At 43.2% G+C, this 21572-nt stretch overlaps 1 protein-coding gene across 7 annotated transcripts in view; it reads left to right on the top strand.

Moving 5' to 3' along the window:
* LOC112235816 (pleckstrin homology domain-containing family A member 5) overlaps positions 1-21572 on the top strand; it is a 264064-nt gene that overhangs the window by 175640 nt on the left and 66852 nt on the right. For 4 of the 7 annotated variants that reach the window (XM_042301853.1, XM_042301855.1, XM_042301852.1 and 1 more), the window contains 3 exons: positions 1180-1252; positions 12560-12660; positions 20186-20301. In XM_042301853.1, coding sequence (XP_042157787.1) covers positions 1180-1252; positions 12560-12660; positions 20186-20301 — 290 coding nt within the window. Of the gene's footprint in view, positions 1-1179; positions 1253-12559; positions 12661-15922; positions 17845-20162; positions 20302-20359; positions 20509-21572 lie in introns of those variants that run through there. The other 3 variants (XM_042301856.1, XM_042301858.1, XM_042301857.1) reach the window with 3 other exon arrangements.

Genomic DNA, 21572 nt, shown 5'->3' with positions numbered 1-21572 from the left:
TAACACTTGCACACAGACACACTAACACTGGCACACAGACACACTAACACTGGCACACAGACACACTAACACTGGCACACAGACACACTAACACTGGCACACAGACACACTAACACTGGCACACAGACACACTAACACTGACACACAGACACACTAACACTGGCACACAGACACACTAACACTGACACACAGCCACAGTAACACTGACACATTATTTGTTGTTGTATTGTTTGTATGTAGTTGCATTTTAAATCAGTGTTTAGTTGCTTGTCATGTTGTGTGTGTTTTGTGGACCCCAGGAAGAGTAGCTGCTGCTTCGCAGCCCGTTCCTCTCCCTCACCCCGTTCCCCTCCCTCACCTCCCTCTTCCCTTCCCTCGTCCCATTCCACTCCCTCACCTTCCTCTCCCTCACCCCGTTCCCCTCCCTTACCTCCCCCTTCCCTCCCACACCCACTCAGTCACAATTTATTGTTCATAACTGTGTTTGTGTATCACCCGAGGTTGGTGGCATCTTAATTGGGTATGACAGGCTCGTGGTAATGGCTGGAGCAGAATATGTGGAATGGTATCAAATATGTCAGACACATGGTTTCCATGTTGCCATTCCATTTGCTCCGTTCCAGCCATTATAATGAGCTGTCGTCCCCTCAGCAGCCTCCACTGGTGTGTCTGTGTGTGTCTGTGAACAATACAGAACAATACAATACAATGCTCCCTGACTTAAGGGAATGATGTTTTCCTTGTAATCACATCTGGAGTGTACAACAGTCATTATTTGTCTTCTTCATCTTGTACCATGAACTAAATCATACGTACCCTCTGAACAGCAGATGACTGTCTGGTGATCCTAGTTTCTAGTCTTTAGAACGAGAAAAAAAAATCTGAAAATCTCAACGTTGAAGACGTTTGTCTTTTTATATTGGTTGCTAACCTGCATCAGTAAAGTTAGTGTCTACAGAAAGTGTGGCAGTTTTTCAAACCTCTCCATGGGGATCCACAGCCATTCCATATATTCAACTATTTCATCAAGCTTTTGACTACTTGTTGAAAGAAGAGCTAGTTCAGGGTTACAACAAAATTGTGAAATATTTTGGGGGCTCTAAATATTTTTTTTTGGGGGGGGGGTTATGTCCTCATAAAGACGTAGTTTGTGACTGTCTGTTTCTGTTGTTGTTTCAGGACAGCACGGGGATGAAGCTATGGAAGAAGAGGTGGTTTGTGCTGTCTGATATGTGTCTGTACTACTACAGAGGTGAGTGATGTCCGTGTACCTGAACACCAAATGTTTTTGTATGTTTTTGCGTGATATTCCAAATGCCTGTATTGCAAGTATAACAAATGTATTTTATATATATATATATATATATATATTTATGAGCGTTTTTATGTCCTCTTGTTGTCATTTTGGTCTCATTTCTTTGGCTCCTTCTGTGTTGTATAACATATAACTTCCGGCGCCGACAGAGATGGCCGCCTCGCTTCGCGTTCCTAGGAAACTATGCAGTTTTTTGTTTTTTTACGTGTTATTTCTTACACTAGTACCCCAGGTCATCTTAGGTTTCATTACATACAGCCGAGAAGAACTACTGAATATAAGATCAGCGTCAACTCACCATCAGTACGACCAAGAATATGTTTTTCGCGATGCGGATCCTGTGTTCTGCCTTACAACCAGTGTGTGGATCACATGCAGCGACCCAAAAAAACGACTCAGAAAAAGAGGGAAACGAAGCGGTCTTCTGGTCAGACTCCGGAGACGGGCACATCGTGCACCACTCCCTAGCATTCTTCTTGCCAATGTCCAGTCTCTTGACAACAAGGTTGACGAAATCCGAGCAAGGGTAGCATTCCAGAGGGACATCAGAGACTGTAACGTTCTCTGCTTCACGGAAACATGGCTAACTGGAGAGACGCAATCCGAAGCGGTGCAGCCAGCGGGTTTCTCCACGCATCGCGCCGACAGAAACAAACATCTTTCTGGTAAGAAGACGGGCGGGGGCGTATGCCTTATGGCCAACGTGACATGGTGTGATGAAAGAAACATACAGGAACTCAAATCCTTCTGTTCACCTGATTTAGAATTCCTCACAATCAAATGTAGACCGCATTATCTACCAAGAGAATTCTCTTCGATTATAATCACAGCCGTATATATCCCCCCAAGCACATTGATGGCTCTGAACGAACTTTATTTAACTCTCTGCAAACTGGAAACGATTTATCTGGAGGCTGCATTCATTGTAGCTGGGGATTTTAACAAGGCTAATCTGAAAACAAGACTCCCTAAATTTGATCAGCATATCGATTGCGCAACCAGGGGTGGAAAGACCCTGGATCATTGTTACTCTAACTTCCGCGACGCATATAAGGCCCTGCCCCGCCGCCCTTTCGGAAAAGCTGACCACGACTCCATTTTGTTGATCCCTGCCTACAGACAGAAACTAAAACAAGAAGCTCCCACGCTGAGGTCTGTCCAACGCTGGTCCGACCAAGCTGACTCCACACTCCAAGACTGCTTCCATCACGTGGACTGGGAGATGTTTCGTATTGCGTCAGACAACAACATTGACGAATACGCTGATTCGGTGTGCGAGTTCATTAGAACGTGCGTTGAAGATGTCGTTCCCATAGCAACGATTAAAACATTCCCTAACCAGAAACCGTGGATTGATGGCAGCATTCGTGTGAAACTGAAGGCGCGAACCACTGCTTTTAATCAGGGCAAGGTGTCTGGTAACATGACTGAATATATACAGTGCAGCTATTCCCTCCGCAACGCGAGACAAAATAGAATCTCAATTCAACGGCTCAGACACAAGAGGCATGTGGCAGGGTCTACAGTCAATCACGGACTACAGGAAGAAACCCAGCCCAGTCACGGACCAGGATGTCTTGCTCCCAGGCAGACTAAATAACTTTTTGCCCGCTTTGAGGACAATACAGTGCCACTGACACGGCCTGCAACGAAAACATGCAGTCTCTCCTTCACTGCAGCCGAAGTGAGTAAGACATTTAAACGTGTTAACCCTCGCAAGGCTGCAGGCCCAGACGGCATCCCCAGCCGCGCCCTCAGAGCATGCGCAGACCAGCTGGCCGGTGTGTTTATGGACATATTCAATCAATCCCTATACCAGTCTGCTGTTCCCACATGCTTCAAGAGGGCCACCATTGGAGGTGAGGGCCCTCGGAGTGTGGTGTCAGGAAAATAACCTCACACTCAACGTCAACAAAACTAAGGAGATGATTGTGGACTTCAGGAAACAGCAGAGGGAACACCCCCCCATCCACATCGATGGAACAGTAGTGGAGAGGGTAGCAAGTTTTAAGTTCCTCGGCATACACATCACAGACAAACTGAACTGGTCCACTCACACAGACAGCATCGTGAGGAAGGCGCAGCAGCGCCTCTTCAACCTCAGGAGGCTGAAGAAATTCGGCTTGTCACCAAAAGCACTCACAAACTTCTACAGATGCACAATCGAGAGCATCCTGTCGGGCTGTATCACCGCCTGGTATTGCAACTGCACCGCCCTCAACCGTAAGGCTCTCCAGAGGGTAGTGAGGTCTGCACAACGCATCACTGGGGGCAAACTACCTGCCCTCCAGGACACCTACACCACCCGATGCTACAGGAAGGCCATAAAGATCATCAAGGACATCAACCACCCGAGCCACTGCCTGTTCACCCCGCTGTCATCCAGAAGGCGAGGTCAGTACAGGTGCATCAAAGCTGGGACCGAGAGACTGAAAAACAGCTTCTATCTCAAGGCCATCAGACTGTTAAACAGCCACCACTAACATTGAGTGGCTACTGCCAACACACTGTCAATGACACTGACTCTACTCCAGCCACTTTAATCATGGGAATTGATGGGAAATGATGTAAATATATCACTAGCCACTTTAAACAATGCTACCTTATATAATGTTACTTACCCTACATTATTCATCTCATATGCATACGTTGATACTGTACTCTATATCATCGACTGCATCCTTATGTAATACATGTATCACTAGCCACTTTAACTATGCCACTTGGTTTACATACTTATCTCATATGTATATACTGTACTCGATACCATCTACTGTATCTTGCCTATGCTGCTCTGTACCATCACTCATTCATATATCCTTATGTACATATTCTTTATCCCCTTACACTGTGTATAAGACAGTAGTTTTTTTGGAATTGTTAGTTAGATTACTTGTTCGTTATTACTGCATTGTCGGAACTAGAAGCACAAGCATTTCGCTACACTCGCATTAACATCTGCTAACCATGTGTATGTGACAAATAAAATTTGATTTGATTTGATTTGATTTGTTGTGTACACCTTCCCGTTTACACCAGAGATTTGAATATAATGACAAGATGCTCATGTCTCCACACTCGTCGCCAAACCCACTGGCTACAAGTTATCTACATGTCTCTGCTAGGTAAAGCCCCGCCTTATCTCAGCTCACTGGTCACCATAGCAGCACCCACTCGTCGCCAAACCTACTGGCTACAAGTTATCTACATGTCTCTGCTAGGTAAAGCCCCGCCTTATCTCAGCTCACTGGTCACCATAGCAGCACCCACTCGTAGCACGCGCTCCAGCAGGTATATCTCACTGGTCACCCTCAAAGCCAATTCCTCCTTTGGTCTCTGCTGCCAATGACTGGAACGAACTGCAAAAATCTCTGAAGCTGGTGACCTATATCTCCCTCACTAGCTTTAAGCACCAGCTGTCAGAGCAGCTCACAGATTACTGCACCTGTACATAGCCCATCTGTAAACAGCCCATCTATCTACCTACCTCATCCCCATACTGTATTTATTTATTTATCTTGCTCCTTTGGACCCCAGTATCTCTACCTGCACATTCATCTTCTGCACATCTACCATTCCAGTGTTTAATTGCTATATTGTAATTACTTCGCCACCATGGCCTATTTATTGCCTTAACTCTCTTATCTTACCTCATTTGCACTCACTGTATATAGACTTCTTGTTTTCTTTTTTTCTACTGCATTATTGACTGTATGTTTGTTTTACTCCATGTGTAACTCTGTGTTGTATGTGTCAAACTGCTTTGCTTTATCTTGGCCAGGTCACATTTGTAAATGAGAACTTGTTCTGAACTGGCCTACCTGGTTAAATAAAGGTGAAAAAAAAAAATATATATATATATATTGGTAAAAGCAGGTTCAACTATTTTGATAAAATAATTCAATTATTAGTGGGTCTGATGGTTGTGGAAGGTTTATATTTAGCCTGGGTATAACTTCACACGTCCTGAATGTATTATAATATATGTAGTGTATTTTACCTTTAATTGTACAACACAGCTTATATAGAGGGAAAAAATAATAAAAAATGAGCAGTACGTATATCTTGAATGGCCCATAAGTTTGAAAAAATAGAGACATGATTTTTAGGCCCAGTCTGTACGACCTTGATTCCCTGAAGGATGGAATAAGATAGAACACAGAGCTATGGTGTGTTTTTCCCATGTTGGGAATCTGTGAATATGTGGTACAGAAGAGGCATTTTGTTCATGGTGTCTTGAATCTATTAACAGGCATGTCTGTGTGTGCACATGCATGCACACACAGACACACACTCGACAATGGCAGAAGTCAGTCAAGCGCTTCGATGGGGGCACAGAGTTCATAACCTCTATGCCAGTCCTCCACTATGCCGACGTGTAAACACCCCCCGCCCCCCCATGTCTGTCTGGCCACAGCAGTTTTCACTGCTCGCCACCCAGGGACTGAAATGGAAAGCGGAGGGAAGGCAGACGGACATCAGGAATAACACAGACGTGTCATCTCAGTGCTCAGCATAATGATGTATGTCCACACAAAGAGAGCAACTATCTGTCTGGATGGGCTTCAGGCCACAGTTACAGCTAGACTCTAGAGCCAACAGCAGACTGATACTTGATTCTGCACTACAGTGCAGTCCCCATTCGTAGGGTACTGGCTCTGATATTTTCTTTCTACATTGTCCTTTGCAGCACAGCTCCAGTGACTATGATGGATGTGTCACCAGGCCAGCTCAGTACAGCTTGGTTTGGCTCGGCTCGGCTTAGTTGTGTGAAAAGGACCTTCTGTACTGTAGCTACTTAACCCAGATCATTAATTTACAGCCAGTGTGGTCTTTTTGGGAGGAAAGACACTCACAAAACTCTCTGAACAGCTGTGTCAATATTTAATGGATCTGACCATTTGTTAGAGCGTGAGAGAGAATTCAGTCAATAGCAGATCAAATGGAGAGTCAGTAGCACACGTTGTGCTGCTGTTCCCTGTTGGCTGGACACTATGAGAGAAGGAGGAAGCCCCATTTGAAATCATTGTGTTTATGAACAGAAAACACACCAATCTGGACTGGGACACTGACAGAGAAGCAGGGAAAGAGATGATCTTTCCTGCACGCTTCCTTGCCCTGGAACGGTGACGGGACCTCGATGAAGGGCAGGTGACAGCCGATTGACCCTGTCTGCAGACCGGTCAATGCGTTGCTGTCTGCACTTGCAGCGGGCACACGCAGACAGAGACCAGAGACCAGACGGTGATGGAGGACGTGAAGATGGACTCAACGAATGATGCGTAAAACCGGATCAGGATTGACTGGGAATTTAGAGTTTTTTCAGCTGCTGTAAGTAGTACATCAGCTGGTGTGTCTTCTTGGTGACCGCTGTGATGGTGTCCTCCCACTAGAGGCTGTGATGCTGTCCTCCCGCTAGAGGCTGTGATGCTGTCCTCCCACTACAGGATGTGATGCTGTCCTCCCACTAGAGGCTGTGATACTGTCCTCCTGCTAGAGGCTGTGATGCGGTCCTCCCACTAGAGGCTGTGATGCTGTCCTCCCAGTAGAGGCTGTGATGCTGTCCTCCACTAGAGGCTTTGATACTGTCCTCCCACTAGAGGATGTGATGCTGTCCTCCCACTAGAGGCTGTGATACTGTCCTCCCACTAGAGGATGTGATGCGGTCCTCCACTAGAGGCTATGATACTGTCCTCCCGCTAGAGGCTGTGATGTTGTCCTCCCACTAGAGGCTGTGATGTTGTCCTCCCATTAGAGTCTGTGATGCTGTCCTCCCACTAGAGGATGTGATGCGGTCCTCCAACTAGAGGCTGTGATGCTGTCTCCCAGTAAAGGCTGTGATGCTGTCCTCCCATTAGAGACTGTGATGCTGTCCTCCCACTAGAGGATGTGATGCTGTCCTCCCACTAGAGGCTGTGATACTGTCTTCCCACTAGAGGCTGTGCTGCTGTCCTCCCGCTAGAGGCTGTGATGCTGTCCTCCCATTAGAGACAGGAAGTTGAATGATTCAGCCGTGCTAACCCCCAGGAAGTTGAATGATTCAGCCGTGCTAACCCACAGGAAGTTGAAGGATTCAGCCGTGCTAACCCACAGGAAGTTGAAGGATTCAGCCGTGCTAACCCCCAGGAAGTTGAATGATTCCGATTCCGAGGGGTAGTGTGGGCGTTTTCTGAAGTCAACCATCTCCACTGTTTTGTATGTGTTGAGTTTCAGGTTATATTGACTGCACCAGGCCACTAGTCGGTCGACCTCTCCATTGCGTTCCCATGCATAATAGAGAGATATACTGAGTATAAAAAACATTAGGGACGCCTGCTCTTTCCATGACTAGAGGTGAGAGCATGAATCTAGTATAATGATCCCTGGTGTAGAGTGACTAGAGGTGAGAGCATGAATCTAGTATAATGATCCTTGGTGTAGAGTGACTAGAGGTGAGAGCATGAATCTAGTATAATGATCCCTGGTGTAGAGTGACTAGAGGTGAGAGCATGAATCTAGTATAATGATCCCTGGTGTAGAGTGACTAGAGGTAAGAGCATGAATCTAGTATAATGATCCTTGGTGTAGAGTGACTAGAGGTGAGAGCATGAATCTAGTATAATGATCCCTGGTGTAGAGTGACTAGAGGTAAGAGCATGAATCTAGTATAATGATCCTTGGTGTAGAGTGACTAGAGGTGAGAGCATGAATCTAGTATAATGATCCTTGGTGTAGAGTGACTAGAGGTAAGAGCATGAATCTAGTATTATGATCCCTGGTGTAGCATAAAGAGTCCGAAATATGTTTTTTCCCAGCTTCACGTGTTGCTTCCTGTTTGTCTGGAAGTCAGTGATCCATCTTGACAGATGCAGCTGGACACGTTCAACTGAGAGAGTTTGTGTTGTAGCAGTTCCGGGATGATGGTATTAAATGCAGAGCTGTAGTCCACAAACGATAACCTTGGAAATATGTCTTTGGGTTATGGAGGTGTTTGAAGATGTAGTGCAGATAACGTGACATCAAACACACCCAACGCCTTTTGAACAGCAGCAGGTCATATCCTGACGTACAGTATGATTGTGTCCCAAATGGCAGCCTATTCCCTACATAATGCTCTATGGACCCTGGTCAAAAGTAGGGCGCTATGAAAGGAATATGGTGACATGGAAACCTACTACAGTGCCTTCGGGAAGTATTCACAGCCTGTTTTTCACACATTTTGTTGAGTTACAGCCTGAAATTAAAATGAATTAAATTGACATTTTTTTTTTGTGTCGCTTGGCCTACACACAATATCCCATAATGTCAAATAGGAATTATGTTTAAAAAAAATTGTACTAATCAAAAATGAAAAGCTTAAATGTCTTGAGTCAATGAGTATTCAATCCTTTTGTTATGGCAAGCATAAATAAGTAAACATTTGCTTAACAAGTCACATAAGAAGTTACTTGCACTCTGTGTGCAATGATAGTGTTTAACCAGGTTTTTGAATGACTACCTCATTTCTGTACCCCACACACGAAGTTATCTGTAAGGTCCCTCAGTCGAGCAGTGCATTCAACCAGAAACACCAGGGAGGTTTTCCAATGCCTCGCAAAAAGGGCACCTATTGGATGGGTAAATTTTTTTAAAAAAGCAGACATTGAATATTCCTTTGAGCATGGTGAAGTTATTAATTACACTTTAGATGGTGTATCAATACACCCAGTCACTACAAAGATACAGGCATCCTTCCCAACTCAGTTGCCTGCTGCAGGAAACTGCTCAGGGATTTCACCACGAGGCCAATGTTGACTTTCAAACAGTTAGAGTTTAAAGGAAAACTTTGTGATTTTGAAGCCCTTTATCTACTTCCCCAGGGTCAAAGGAACTCTTGGATACCAGTTTTATGTGTCTGTGTCCAGAATGAAGGAAGTTAGAGGTAGTTCCGTGAGCCAATGCTAAGTAGCGTTAGCGCAATGACTGGAAGTCTATAGGTATATGCTAGCACTCTTCATATTTTCAAGCATGGTGGTGGCTGCATCATGTTATGGGTATGCTTGTCATCATCAGAAACGGAATAAAGGTAAGCACAGGCAAAATCCTAGAGGAAAACCTGGTTCAGTCTGCTTTCCAACAGACACTAGGATACAAATTCACCTTTCAGCAGGACAATAACCTGAAACACAAGGACAAATATACACTGCAGTTGCTTCCCAAGACATCATTGAGTGGCGTAGTTACAGTTTTCACTTAAATCGGCTAAAAAATCTATGGTAAGACTTGAGAATGTCTGTCTAGCAATGATCAACAACTAACTTGACGGAGCTTGAAGAATTTAAAAAATAATAACGTGCAAATATTGTACAATCCAGGTGTCCAAAGCTCTTAGAGACTTACCCAGAAAGACAAAGATGATTCGAACATTATTGACCAGGGGGTTGAATACTTATTTGATCAAGATACATTTGTGTTTTATTTTTTTATTTACAAATGTTCAAATCTTTTTTCCACTGACAAGAGTATTTTGTGTAGATCGTTGACAGAAAATGACAATTACATGCATTTTAATGTAAAAAAAACAAAAGTAGGAAAAGGATTGTAAATAGTTGAAGACTGTTTATAGTCACGGGTCTATATGGATCTACATAAAGACCTAGCCCTAGATGAGCCACTCACTGCATCTACTGGTGGCCAAGATAGGAATGTAACAACCAATGGATGTAAATGACAGATGAGATTTAATCCCCAGTTTATTCCATTAGATTAGTCTAATAAGTGGGGTATTGCATATCAATAGAGAAGGCTGTTAATATCACAGTGGGACTTTAAAAAGTACTGTTCATCTTAGAAGAATATGTATTCCTTTTATATCAATGATTTTCTGAGCCTAGATTCAGCCATAATCTAATGAACAGTATCTAGCCACTATAAAGAGAGGGCTGAGGCTATATTATAGGATCATTACAGTTTGAAATCTCATTTGCTGCACTTTGGTGCCTTATCTCCTGTGGCTCCGCCTAACCCAGGTAGGTATGTGTGAATACGAGTGTTGGTGAATAAATCAGAGGAGAGCCCGGAGGGGGAGGAAGGTTGGAGAGGAGGCAGAGGGATGGAGAGAGAGAAAGAGGCTGAGAGGGAGAGAAGGATGGAGAGCAGAACAGGCTGGAGGAAACAGATATATCCTGGAGCCAGGCCTCTCAGTGGGAGCTGCAGGACAGCCAGCGTTCTTCCTTCTTCCTGTTCTGTATGGTATTGTACCAACTAGAGGCCACACAGAGTTCAGCTACCGCAACATCTCAGCCTCAGTCTGCATACAAACTACTCAAAGAAAGTGTCAACCTTCTCTCTTTCTCTCTCTCCACTTTCTCTCTTTCTCTCTCTCCACTTTCTCTCTTTCTCTCTCTCCACTTTCTCTCTTTCTCTCTCTCCACTTTCTCTCTTTCTCTCTCTCCACTTTCTCTCTTTCTTTTCATTTCTCTTTCACTTTTCTCTTTCTCTCTCTCTTTCTTCTTCCTCTCAAACTTTCTCTCTTTCTCTCTCTTTCTCTCCACTTTCTCTCTTTCTCTCTCTCCACTTTCTCTCTTTCTCTCTCTCCACTTTCTCTCTTTCTCTCTCTCCACTTTCTCTCTTTCTCTCTCTCCACTTTCTCTCTTTCTCTCTCTCCACTTTCTCTCCACTTTCTCTCCACTTTCTCTTTTTTCATTTTCTTTCTTTCTTTCTTCCTCTCAAACCTCTCTCCATAACGCACCCTGTAACATGGTTGTGTAGCAATGCGGAGCCCCTGACCTTGTTGTTCTTTTGCATAACTGTCTTGGTTTGAATTGTGTTTGTTTATTTGGTTGTTCAATGATTCATGTGTGGAGACTAGAGCAACAGCCCCTGTAGGGCTGGATGTAGTAGAGGGTGTTAGCATCTAGGCTTCCTGTAGCTTATGCCTCACAGAAAACACACACACACACACACACTATGGTCTCTCAGCTGAACATAATGAGGCTTAGTGAGAGTTATTTCTCTGCTGGAGTTTCATCAATGGACAGATGCTAATCTCTTCCTCCTTGTCACTGGGTCCTGTTGTTCTCTTCTGACTAGATAATTATTATTATTTTTATTTTTTTGTACCTTTATTTAACTAGGCAAGTCAGTTATTTTCATTCCTATTTTCAATGACGGCCTAGGAACAGTGGGTTAATTGCCTGTTCAGGGGCAGAATGACATATTTGTACCTTGTCAGCTCGGGGATTTGAACTTGCAACCTTTCGGTTGCAACCACTAGGCTACCCTGCCGCCAGTACTGTTGCTACCTTGTTTATATGGTGACAATCACAGCATCCCTCTCTTTCTCCTGGTGTTCCTCTCAGCTATGTACATGTTGTGTCAGGATGTTTTGTTTTTGTAGAAGTTTGTTATTAGCCTGGTTCCCACGTCTGTTTGTGCTGTAAAGCTAACCGTTCATTGGGACACAAGGCGACATAAACAGATGTGGGACCAGGCTAGAGTTGCATAGATTCTGTGATGGGGGATGGAAAACGGGGTTCAACTTGTCACATGAAGTCCTGTAATACCTCATGTAAGCCCTCTAATTCTCATTTTGCTATGAAAAGTCTCAAAAGACATTTCAAACATGTAGGTAGTTTCAAACATCCTAGATAGTTTGAACTAGATCTATCCTTACCTTAATGACCTAATCATCCTGTTCGGGAAGAGGTCTGTCCTTACCTTAATGACCTAATCATCCTGTTCGGGAAGAGGTCTGTCCTTACCTTAATGACCTAATCATCCTGTTCGGGAAGAGGTCTGTCCTTACCTTAATGACCTAATCCTCCTGTTCAGGAAGAGGTCTATCCTTAATGACCTAATCCTCCGGTTCAGGAAGAGGTCTATCCTTACCTTAATGACCTAATCCTCCGGTTCAGGAAGAGGTCTATCCTTACCTTAATGACCTAATCCTCCGGTTCAGGAAGAGGTCTATCCTTACCTTAATGACCTAATCCTCCGGTTCAGGAAGAGGTCTATCCTTACCTTAATGACCTAATCCTCCAGGAAGAGGTTACCTTAATGACCTAATCCTCCGGTTCAGGAAGAGGTCTATCCTTACCTTAATGACCTAATCCTCCGGTTCAGGAAGAGGTCTATCCTTACCTTAATGACCTAATCCTCCTGTTGAGGAAGAGGGATCTATTTCACAGCAGCAGTAGCTGCCGCATACATAACAAACTTTTGAAGGATGTGAAACGAGGTTCTGCATATCATGTTTAGTTTCCTGTTTGTTTTTGTTTCCTCCAGATGAGAAAGAGGAGGGTATTCTCGGCAGCATCCTCCTGCCTAGCTTTCGAATATCTATGCTGTCTGTCGACGACCACATCAACAGAAAATATGCCTTTAAGGTCAGTACTCACTACTTGTTTTCATCCTTTTGTCAAACAGCTTTTTTTTTTTCGACGACCACATCAACAGAAAATATGGGGGGTACTCACTACTTGTTTTCAGTAGTTGATGCTTTATATTTGATGTCTGAGATTCCAGAGCTATGAGGAAACAAGTGAGAGATGCATTAGAATGTAGAAAAGGCCAGTTGGTTCGATTTCTCTGCGAGTGGTCTGAGTGTGGGGCCTAATTGGACGAGCCTAATGGGAGGGATATGTAACCTGAAAACTATCTGTTATTGGCAGGGAGGTTTGAAACTCTTTTTTTTATTGGTCTGTTAACTTATACCGCCTGGTGATATTGCCAGGCTAGCCAAAACTCCATCCCACCAAAACGGGCTGCAATTTCAGACTTTTCAAACCGCTCTTACACAAAAATGGCATTATCATAATTCTCACAATATATATTGAGTGTCCAAAACATTAAGAACACCTTCCTAATATTTAGTTGCACATCCCCCTTTTTGCCTGTAGAGCAGTCTTTACTCGGTCCTCCCGAATGGCCCAGCAGTCTAAGGCACTTGAGGCGTCACTGCAGAACTATGTTCGGGCTGTGTCACAGCCGGCCGTGCCCAGGAGACCCATGAGGCGGTGCGCAATTGGCACGGTGTCGTCCGGGTTAGGGGAGGGTTTGGCCGGCCGGAATTTCCTTGTCCCATCTCACTCTAGCGACTCCTTGTGGCGGGCTGGGCGTCTGCAAGCTGACCTCCGGTCGCCAGCTGGACAGTTAAGCAAGCAGTGTGTCAAGAAGCAATGCGGCTTGGCAGGGTCGTGTTTCGGAGGACGCATGGCTCTCGACCTTTGCCTCTCCCGAGTCCGTAGGGGAGTTGCAGCGATGGGACAAGACTGTAACTACCAATTGGATACCACGGAATTGGGGAGAAAAAGGTGTAGAAATGTTTTGTCAGGGCATGGACTCTACAAGGTGTCGAAAGCGTTCCACAGGGATACTGGCACATGTTGACTCCAATGCTTCCCGCAGTTGTGTCAAGTTGTCTGGATGTCCTTTGGTTGGTGGAACATTCTTGATACACACAGGAAACCCAGCAGCTTTGCAGTTCTTGACACAAACCGGTGGGCCTGGCACCTACGACCATACCCTGTTCAAAGGCACTTCAATCTTTTGTCTTGCCCATTCCCCCTCTGAATGGCACAATTGAGACAATCCATGTCTCAATTGTCTCAAGGCTTAAAAATAATTATTTAACCTGTCTCCTCCCCTTCATCCCCTTCATCTACACTAATTAAGTGGATTTAACAGGTGACATCAACAAGAGATCATAGTTATCACCTTGATTCACCTGGTCAGTCTGTCATGGAAAGAGGTGTTCTTTATGTTTTGTACACTCAGTGTATATAAAACACAGGCAAATGTAGTTTTTGACTGCACTTGGCCTTTAAGCATTGTTAGTAAGCTAAGAGTTGAGTTTGGGTTGCAAGGGCATACGGATAGTATTTAGACCCCATGACTTTTCCCCCATTTTGTTACTTTACAGCCTTAAGTCTAAAATGGATTAAATGTCCCCTCCCCCCTCCTCAATCTACACACAATACCACATAATGACGAAGCAAAAACTGTGTTTTAGAAATGTTTGAAATGCACATTTACATAAGTGTTCAGACCCTTTACTCAGTACTTTGTTGAATCACATTTTGCAGTGAGTCTTCTTGGGTATGACGCTACAAGCTTGGCACACCTGTATTTGGGGAGATTCTCCCATTCTTCTCTGCAGATCATCTCAAGCTCTGTCAGGTTGGATGGGGTCCGTTGCTGCACAGCTATTTTCAGGACTCTCCAGAGATGTTCGATCGGGTTCAAGTCCGGGCTCTAGCTGGGCCACGCAAGAACATTCAGAGACTTGTTCCGAAGCCACTCCTGCGTTGTCTTTGCTGTGTGTTAGGGTCGTTGTCCTGTTGGAAGGTGAACCTTCGCCCCAGTCTGAGGTCCTGAGTGCTCTGAAGCAGGTTTTCATCAAGGATATCTCTGTACTTCGCTCTGTTCATTTTTCCCTCAACCCTGACTAGTCTCCCAGTCCCTGCCGCTGAGAAACATCCCCAGAACAGGATGCTGCCACCACCATGCTTCACCATAGGGAGGGCGCCAGGTTTCCTCCAGACGTGACGCTTGGCATTCAGGCCAAAGAGATCAATCATCAGACCAGAGAATCTTGTTTCTCATGGTCTGAGAGTCCTTTAGCTGCCTTTTGGCAAACTCCAAGCGGGCTGTCATGGGCCTTTTACTGAGGAGTGGCTTTTGTCTGGTCACTCTACCATAAAGGCCTTATTGGTGGAGTGCTGCAGAGATGGTTGTCCTTCTAGAAGGTTCTCCCATCTCCACAGAGGACTTCTGGATCTCTGTCAGAGTGACTATCGGGTTCTTGGTCACCTCCCTGACCAAGGCCCTTCTCCAACGACTGCTCAGTTTGGCCGGGCGGCCAGCTCTAGGAAGAGTCTTGATGGTTCCAAACATCTTCCATTTAAGAATGATTTAAGAAGGATGGACACCGCTGGGTTCCTGGGAACCTGCAATGCTGCAGAAATGTTTTGGTACCCTTCCCCAGAACTGTGCCTCGACACAATCCTGTCTCGGCGTTCTACTGACAATTATTTCGACCTTCTTTCGACCTCATGGCTTGGTTTTTGCTCTGACATGTCAACTGTGGGACCTTATATAGACAGGTGTGTGTCTTTCCAAATCACGTCCAATCAATTGAATTTACCACAGGTGGACTCCAATCAAGTTGTAGTAACATCTCAAGGATGATCAATGGAATCAGGATGCACTTGTGCTCAATTTCAGGTCTCATAGCAAAGGGTCTGAATACTTTTCGAATGCACTGTATTTCTGAAAACCTTCAGAGTTTACCAGTGAATTGCTAGTATTTTGGTATCTTTCAAGGATTTTATGTACTCTAATACAAAAACCATCTAGTGTCCCTTTTGGGTACTTCAGATTATCACAAGTATCTGTAATTATCTCTGGCCTTGTCACATGTAAAATATATGAAATAGTTAAATAAGATTAAAACATTTTTTTTTTTAACTAAAAGAAATAGAATGACAAATCTATAAAACATTATCCTAAATATAAATGAATAAGTGAATACCGTTGGTATTTTAATGTCACTGTTTCATCATGAAAATCCTTTATATTTGTTTTACACGTTTTATTTATTTAGTTTTTTTTTTTCAATATGTATTTGTTGTCAAATGTTTTTTTCAAGACTGGTGGCGGTTGTGACGAGCTGCAGAGCTAATATATAAAAACAAATGCCATCGTTGATGAAACGCTTATTTCATTAAAATTATTTTTCTCTTGAACCATCTGGTCTATCCACTAGAAACTCAAGGACAATAAAACATGAATACTATATATTAATAAAACACGTTTTAATAAATTACCAAAAGTTCCGATAGATTGCCATCAATTTTCTGTTAATTACCAAAAAAATGACTGAAGATTCTGTTAACTTTAGTAAATTACCGGTAGTTTTGCAACCCTCGTCTGGGTCAAAGAGAGGAAAAATAAGGCTTGTTTTTGGCATGTACCACTACTGCTTTAAGCATTGTTAGTAAGCAGCAGAAGCTACAGCATAACGTTTCGCTCCAATAGCCTCTTGAGTCCTGCGGCAACCAGTTGTATTTCATTTAATGGCGTCTCTCTCAGTGCTGTGGCTTTTTCTCTGGTCTGGTTCCTTTACAAAGCCAGAGGGAGGGAGAGACGAGGGTTTCGGCTCAGCCCTGCCAAGCAGCACAGCCACACACAGACGCCCAGGAGTCTGCCCAAGCTTGGTCTCTCGAACCAACCACACAGACTCAAGTTTCCATTTCCTCAGAGAGAGAAGGGGGCGAGAGCGAGTTGAGGGAGAGGAGGAAGAAACAGAGCTCTGCATGATTCCTGTAGCTCTATCATAATTATAGAAGCGTTTCACATAACGCAAAGGGAAATGTAATGAGGATAACTCGGCTGTATGCCAGTCATGTTAAAAGGGCGCTAATTAGATTTTCACAGGTTAAAGCTTTTCACACTTGAATTGGCAAATTTCTTCTTCAATTCACATGTGAGGTGAAAACACGTTATTCTTTTCACATGTGAAAAGGTGGTGAACATGTGAACACATATATATTATATGTAGTCACATATAGTAGACACATATAGTGTCTCTTGTGTTTTCACATTGTCAAACTGCAAATTACACATGTGAATATGCAATTGACATATGAGGTGAAAACACGTTATTCTCCTCACATGTTAAAAGGTAGGTTGCGTAAACATCACCACATGTAACATTAGAATATGCATCAAAAGTCTCAGTGCAAAGTTACACTATTATTATTATTATTATTATGATTATAAAAACTTTTTTTTTTACCAGACAAACCGGTCCCACTTCAAAGCTAGCTTCTCGTTTTTGGACCACAATTGAGTCGTAACCCCATCCTTGTGGGTATTACCGCACTAGCTACGAATGACGGAAAAGTACTACAACACTCACTTGCTCGACTACCAAACAGGAAAAGAAGAGATGCACTTTTAATATGGTTATATGGTTTCTTCTAAGTGCATGTACATAGTCAGTTCACCAGCGTCAACACTTGGTTTGGAATGTAATTACATGTTAGCATGGCTAATAGCTAATGCTAGCCAGCTGGAACTAGCTTGGTAGCACCGGTTCTCATTTTACGTTGAGAAATAGTGCATTCTGGGTAGTTCCGAAGATATCCGGAAATAACTTAATAAATATGTAAAAACGCTAAAACATAACTAACCAGATCGTGACAACTAAGTTACTAAGTCTTTGTGACCACATTGTGTTGTTACATTGGTGAGTAAAAACTCATCCTCCCTTCCCTTTAAACTCTCCATATTCTTTTCTCTTGTGGCGAACGCGGCAGTTTCACAAGTCCCTTATTCCTCACTGACTGTTGTTACAAATTAATTTGTGGATGGCAAAGGAATGACTGCCTTTTGTTTGTCAGGCTCTGGTAAACAGGATATTGGAAAAAAAGATTACTCATTCAATGTGTTCTTGTCTGTCTCTCTCTGCTGTCTTCCACGCACACACTAACAATGCCTTGGTTTGTCTATTGTGAGCGGATCTTGAGTGAGGAGAATCGGCTGCCAGTTTACCAGTCCAATGCACGGTAAGTCCTGATTCCATATTAGTGGCATGCACATCTTATGAGTCATGGGTTTAGATAGCCTACATGGGTGAACGGTGGTGTGGATATCTACAGCCCACTGATTCTCACGTTCTTCACCTGCTGTCAGCCAGGATTTTCTCTCCCACAATATACACCTGCTCAAGCAGGGAGGATGTAAACTAGTCACTGATGCTGTCAAAACGAATGACCAGCGCTCCTTAAGACGTACATGAAGACGTGTGTGTGTGTGTGTGTGTGTGTGTGTATACAGTTGAAGTCGGAAGTTAACATACACCTTAGCCAAATACATTTAAACTCAGTTTTTCACAATTCCTGACATTTAATCCTAGTAAAAATTCTCTGTCTTAGGTCAGTTAGGATCACCACTTTATTTTAAGAATGTGTAACGTCAGAATAATAGTAGAGAGAATGATTTATTTAAGCTTTTATTTATTTCATCACATTCCCAGTGGGTCAGAAGTTTACATACACTCAATTGGTATTTGGTAGCATTGCCTTTAAATTGTTTAACTTGGGTCAAACGTTTCAGGTAGCCTTCCACAAGCTTCCCACAATAAGTTGGGTGAATTTTGGCCCATTCCTCCTGACAGAGCTGGTGTAACTGAGTCAGGTTTGTAGGCCTCCTTGCTTGCACATGCTTTTTCAGTTCTGTCCACACATTTTCTATGAGATTGAGGTCAGGGCTTTGTGGTGGCCACTCCAATACCTTGACTTTGTTGTCCTTAAGCCATTTTGCCACAACTCTGGAAGTATGCTTGGGGTCATTGTCCATTTGGAAGACCCATTTGCGACCAAGCTTTAACTTGCCGACTGATGTTGTCTTGAGATGTTGCTTCAATATATCCACATAATTTTCCTGCCTCATGATGCCATCTATTTTGTAAAGTGCACCAGTCCCTCCTGCAGCAAAGCACCCCTACAACATGATGCTGCCACCCCCACAACATGATGCTGCCACCCCCGTGCTTCACAGTTGGGATGGTGTTCTTCGGCTTGCAAGCATCCCCCTTTTTCCTCCAAACATAACGATGGTCATTATGGCCGAACAGTTCTATTTATGTTTCATCAGACCAGAGTCCTTTTCTCCAAAAAGTACGATCTTTGTCCCCATGTGCAGCTTCTTTTATGGCGGTTTTGGAGCAGTGGCTTCTTCCTTGCTGAGCGGCCTTTCAGGTTATGTCGATATAGGACTAATTTTACTGTGAATATAGACACTTTTGTACCTGTTTCCTCCAGCATCTTCACAAGGTCCTTTGCTGGTGTTCTGGGATTGATTTGCACTTTACGCACCAAAGTACGTTCATCTCTAGGAGACAGAATGCGTCTCCTTCCTGAGCGGTATGACGGCTGCTTGGTCCCATGGTGTTTATACTTGCGTACTATTGTTTGTACAGATGAATGTGGTACCTTCAGGCGTTTGGAAATTGCTCCTCAGGATGAACCCGACTTGTGGAGGTCAACACATTTTTTTCTGAGGTCTTGGCTGATTTCTTTTGATTTTCCCATGACGTCAAGCATAGAGCCCCTGAGTTTGAAGATAGGCCTTGAAATGCATCCACAGGTACACCTCCAATTGACTCAAATGATGTCAATTAGCCTATCAGAAGCTTCTAAAGCCATGACATCATTTTTTCTGGAATTTTCCAAGCTGTTTAAAGGCAGAGTCAATTTAGTGTATGTAAACTTCTGACCCACTGGAATTGTGATACAGTGAATTATAAGTGAAATAATCTGTCTTTAAACAATTGTTGGAAAAATTACTTGTGTCATGCACAAAATAGATGTCCTAACCGACTTGCCAAAACTATAGTTTGTTAACAAGACATTTGTGGAGTGGTTGAAAAACAAGTTTTAATGACTCCAACCTAACTGTATCTAAACTTCCGTCTTCAACTGTATATATATATATATATATATATATATATATATACAGTTGAAGACGGAAGTTTAGATACAGTTAGGTTGGAGTCATTAAAACTTGTTTTGTAGAATTGTAGAATATATATATATATATACAATATATTTCAAAATATTTATATATACTGTATATTCGTAAAAATAAAGTAAAACCCTTGAATGAGTAGGTGTGTCCAAACTTTTGACTGGTACTGTAGGTCATAACCTTCCTATTGTACTATTGTAAAGAAAGTTTGAAAGGAGAGGGAATTTCCACCCCATTCCAAACGGACTGATCTGACTACAATGTTGGCTTTCGAAACTCGATGAAGTCAGGCTATAAGACACCACATCCCAGTTGAGTCAACTAACCATCTGTGTTCTCTCTCTTCCTCTTCCAGGTAACCCTCTCTCCTCTTGGCAGGCGACTCATCCCAACATGCGGACCTACTACTTCTGCACAGACGCAGCCAAAGACATGGAGTCTTGGATGAAGGTGATGACAGATGCTGCCCTGGTGCACTCTGAGCCTATCAGGAGGTTTGTATTCAATCAATCAATCAATCAAACAGACTTTTAGCCTATCAGGAGGTTTGTATTCAAAGAACTGGAGTCTTGGATGAAGGTGATGACAGATACTGCCCTGGTGCACTCTGAGCCTATCAGGAGGTTTGTATTCAAAGAACTGGAGTCTTGGATGAAGGTGATGACAGATGCTGCCCTGGTGCACTCTGAGCCTATCAGGAGGTTTGTATTCAATCAATCAATCAATCAATCAATGAAACAGACGTTTTTGTCTTGTTTTTCCATTCCCTCAAGATGTCTGTAGTACCAAAACAGAGACACTATTTCCCATTCATGTGAGCTGTGATGCGCATATTGTCTTAAAATGCAATTTAGCTCCTGAAGTGGGAGGAATAAATGAATTCGATTTAATGCGAGTGTTTGAACGACGGTAACCTCCTTGATAGAAATATGAAGGAGCTGTTCCGTTTCACCGTTTCACTTCTCTTTTCTCGTTAGTTGTGTGAGCTCTGTTAACGGCGCTCCTCGTGTTGTTTAGGAAACAGTCTCATCGACCTCGGCATATTCCAGTCCTCTAGAGGGCTACGGAAACACTTGCGCTTCACTGTTCCATAACCTGGCAGTTGTCAAAGCCTTCATATGGGGAGGATAACTCTTGTGTTGTTGTTGTTGTTGTTGTGTGTCCTGGATACACGATGCAGGTGTAGCATGATGGACACATTAGCTACAGTACATGCTGTTCTGTGTGTGTGAACATGTGTGCGTGTGTGAGATAGATGCGTCATGTTGGGGGGGATTAGAGCAAAATAAGTCACCTGGCAACCTGCCTTCGCTACACGGGTGAGCAGCGTGTGTGTATGTGTGTGTGTGTGTGTGTCTACATGACGAACAGAGAGGAGGACTAAACAGTGTGTTTTTTAATTCATCTGGTTAGCTAAATGAACAGGTGACGCTGGAACAACGCTGCTGCCAAAAGGCTCTCTAGTCTTTTACTTTTTTACTACAGGAGAAAGAAATCTCCTTTAAATACATATACTCATTGAATTTACATACAAATACTCATCTAATTTACATACAAATATGCATCTAATTTACATACAAATAATCATCTAATTTACATACAAATATGCATCTAATTTACATACAAATACTCATCTAATTTACATACAAATATGCATCTAATTTACATACAAATATTCATCTAATTTACATATGACTACTCATTGCATGTAAATACAAATACTCATTTACATACACATACACATTTTATGTAAATACAAATACTC

This window comes from Oncorhynchus tshawytscha, linkage group LG19 (genome assembly GCF_018296145.1).
Source record: "Oncorhynchus tshawytscha isolate Ot180627B linkage group LG19, Otsh_v2.0, whole genome shotgun sequence".
Lineage (NCBI taxonomy): Eukaryota > Metazoa > Chordata > Actinopteri > Salmoniformes > Salmonidae > Oncorhynchus > Oncorhynchus tshawytscha.
Note: the sequence above shows the minus strand (reverse complement) of the source record. Positions and strands in the feature narration are given on the sequence as shown.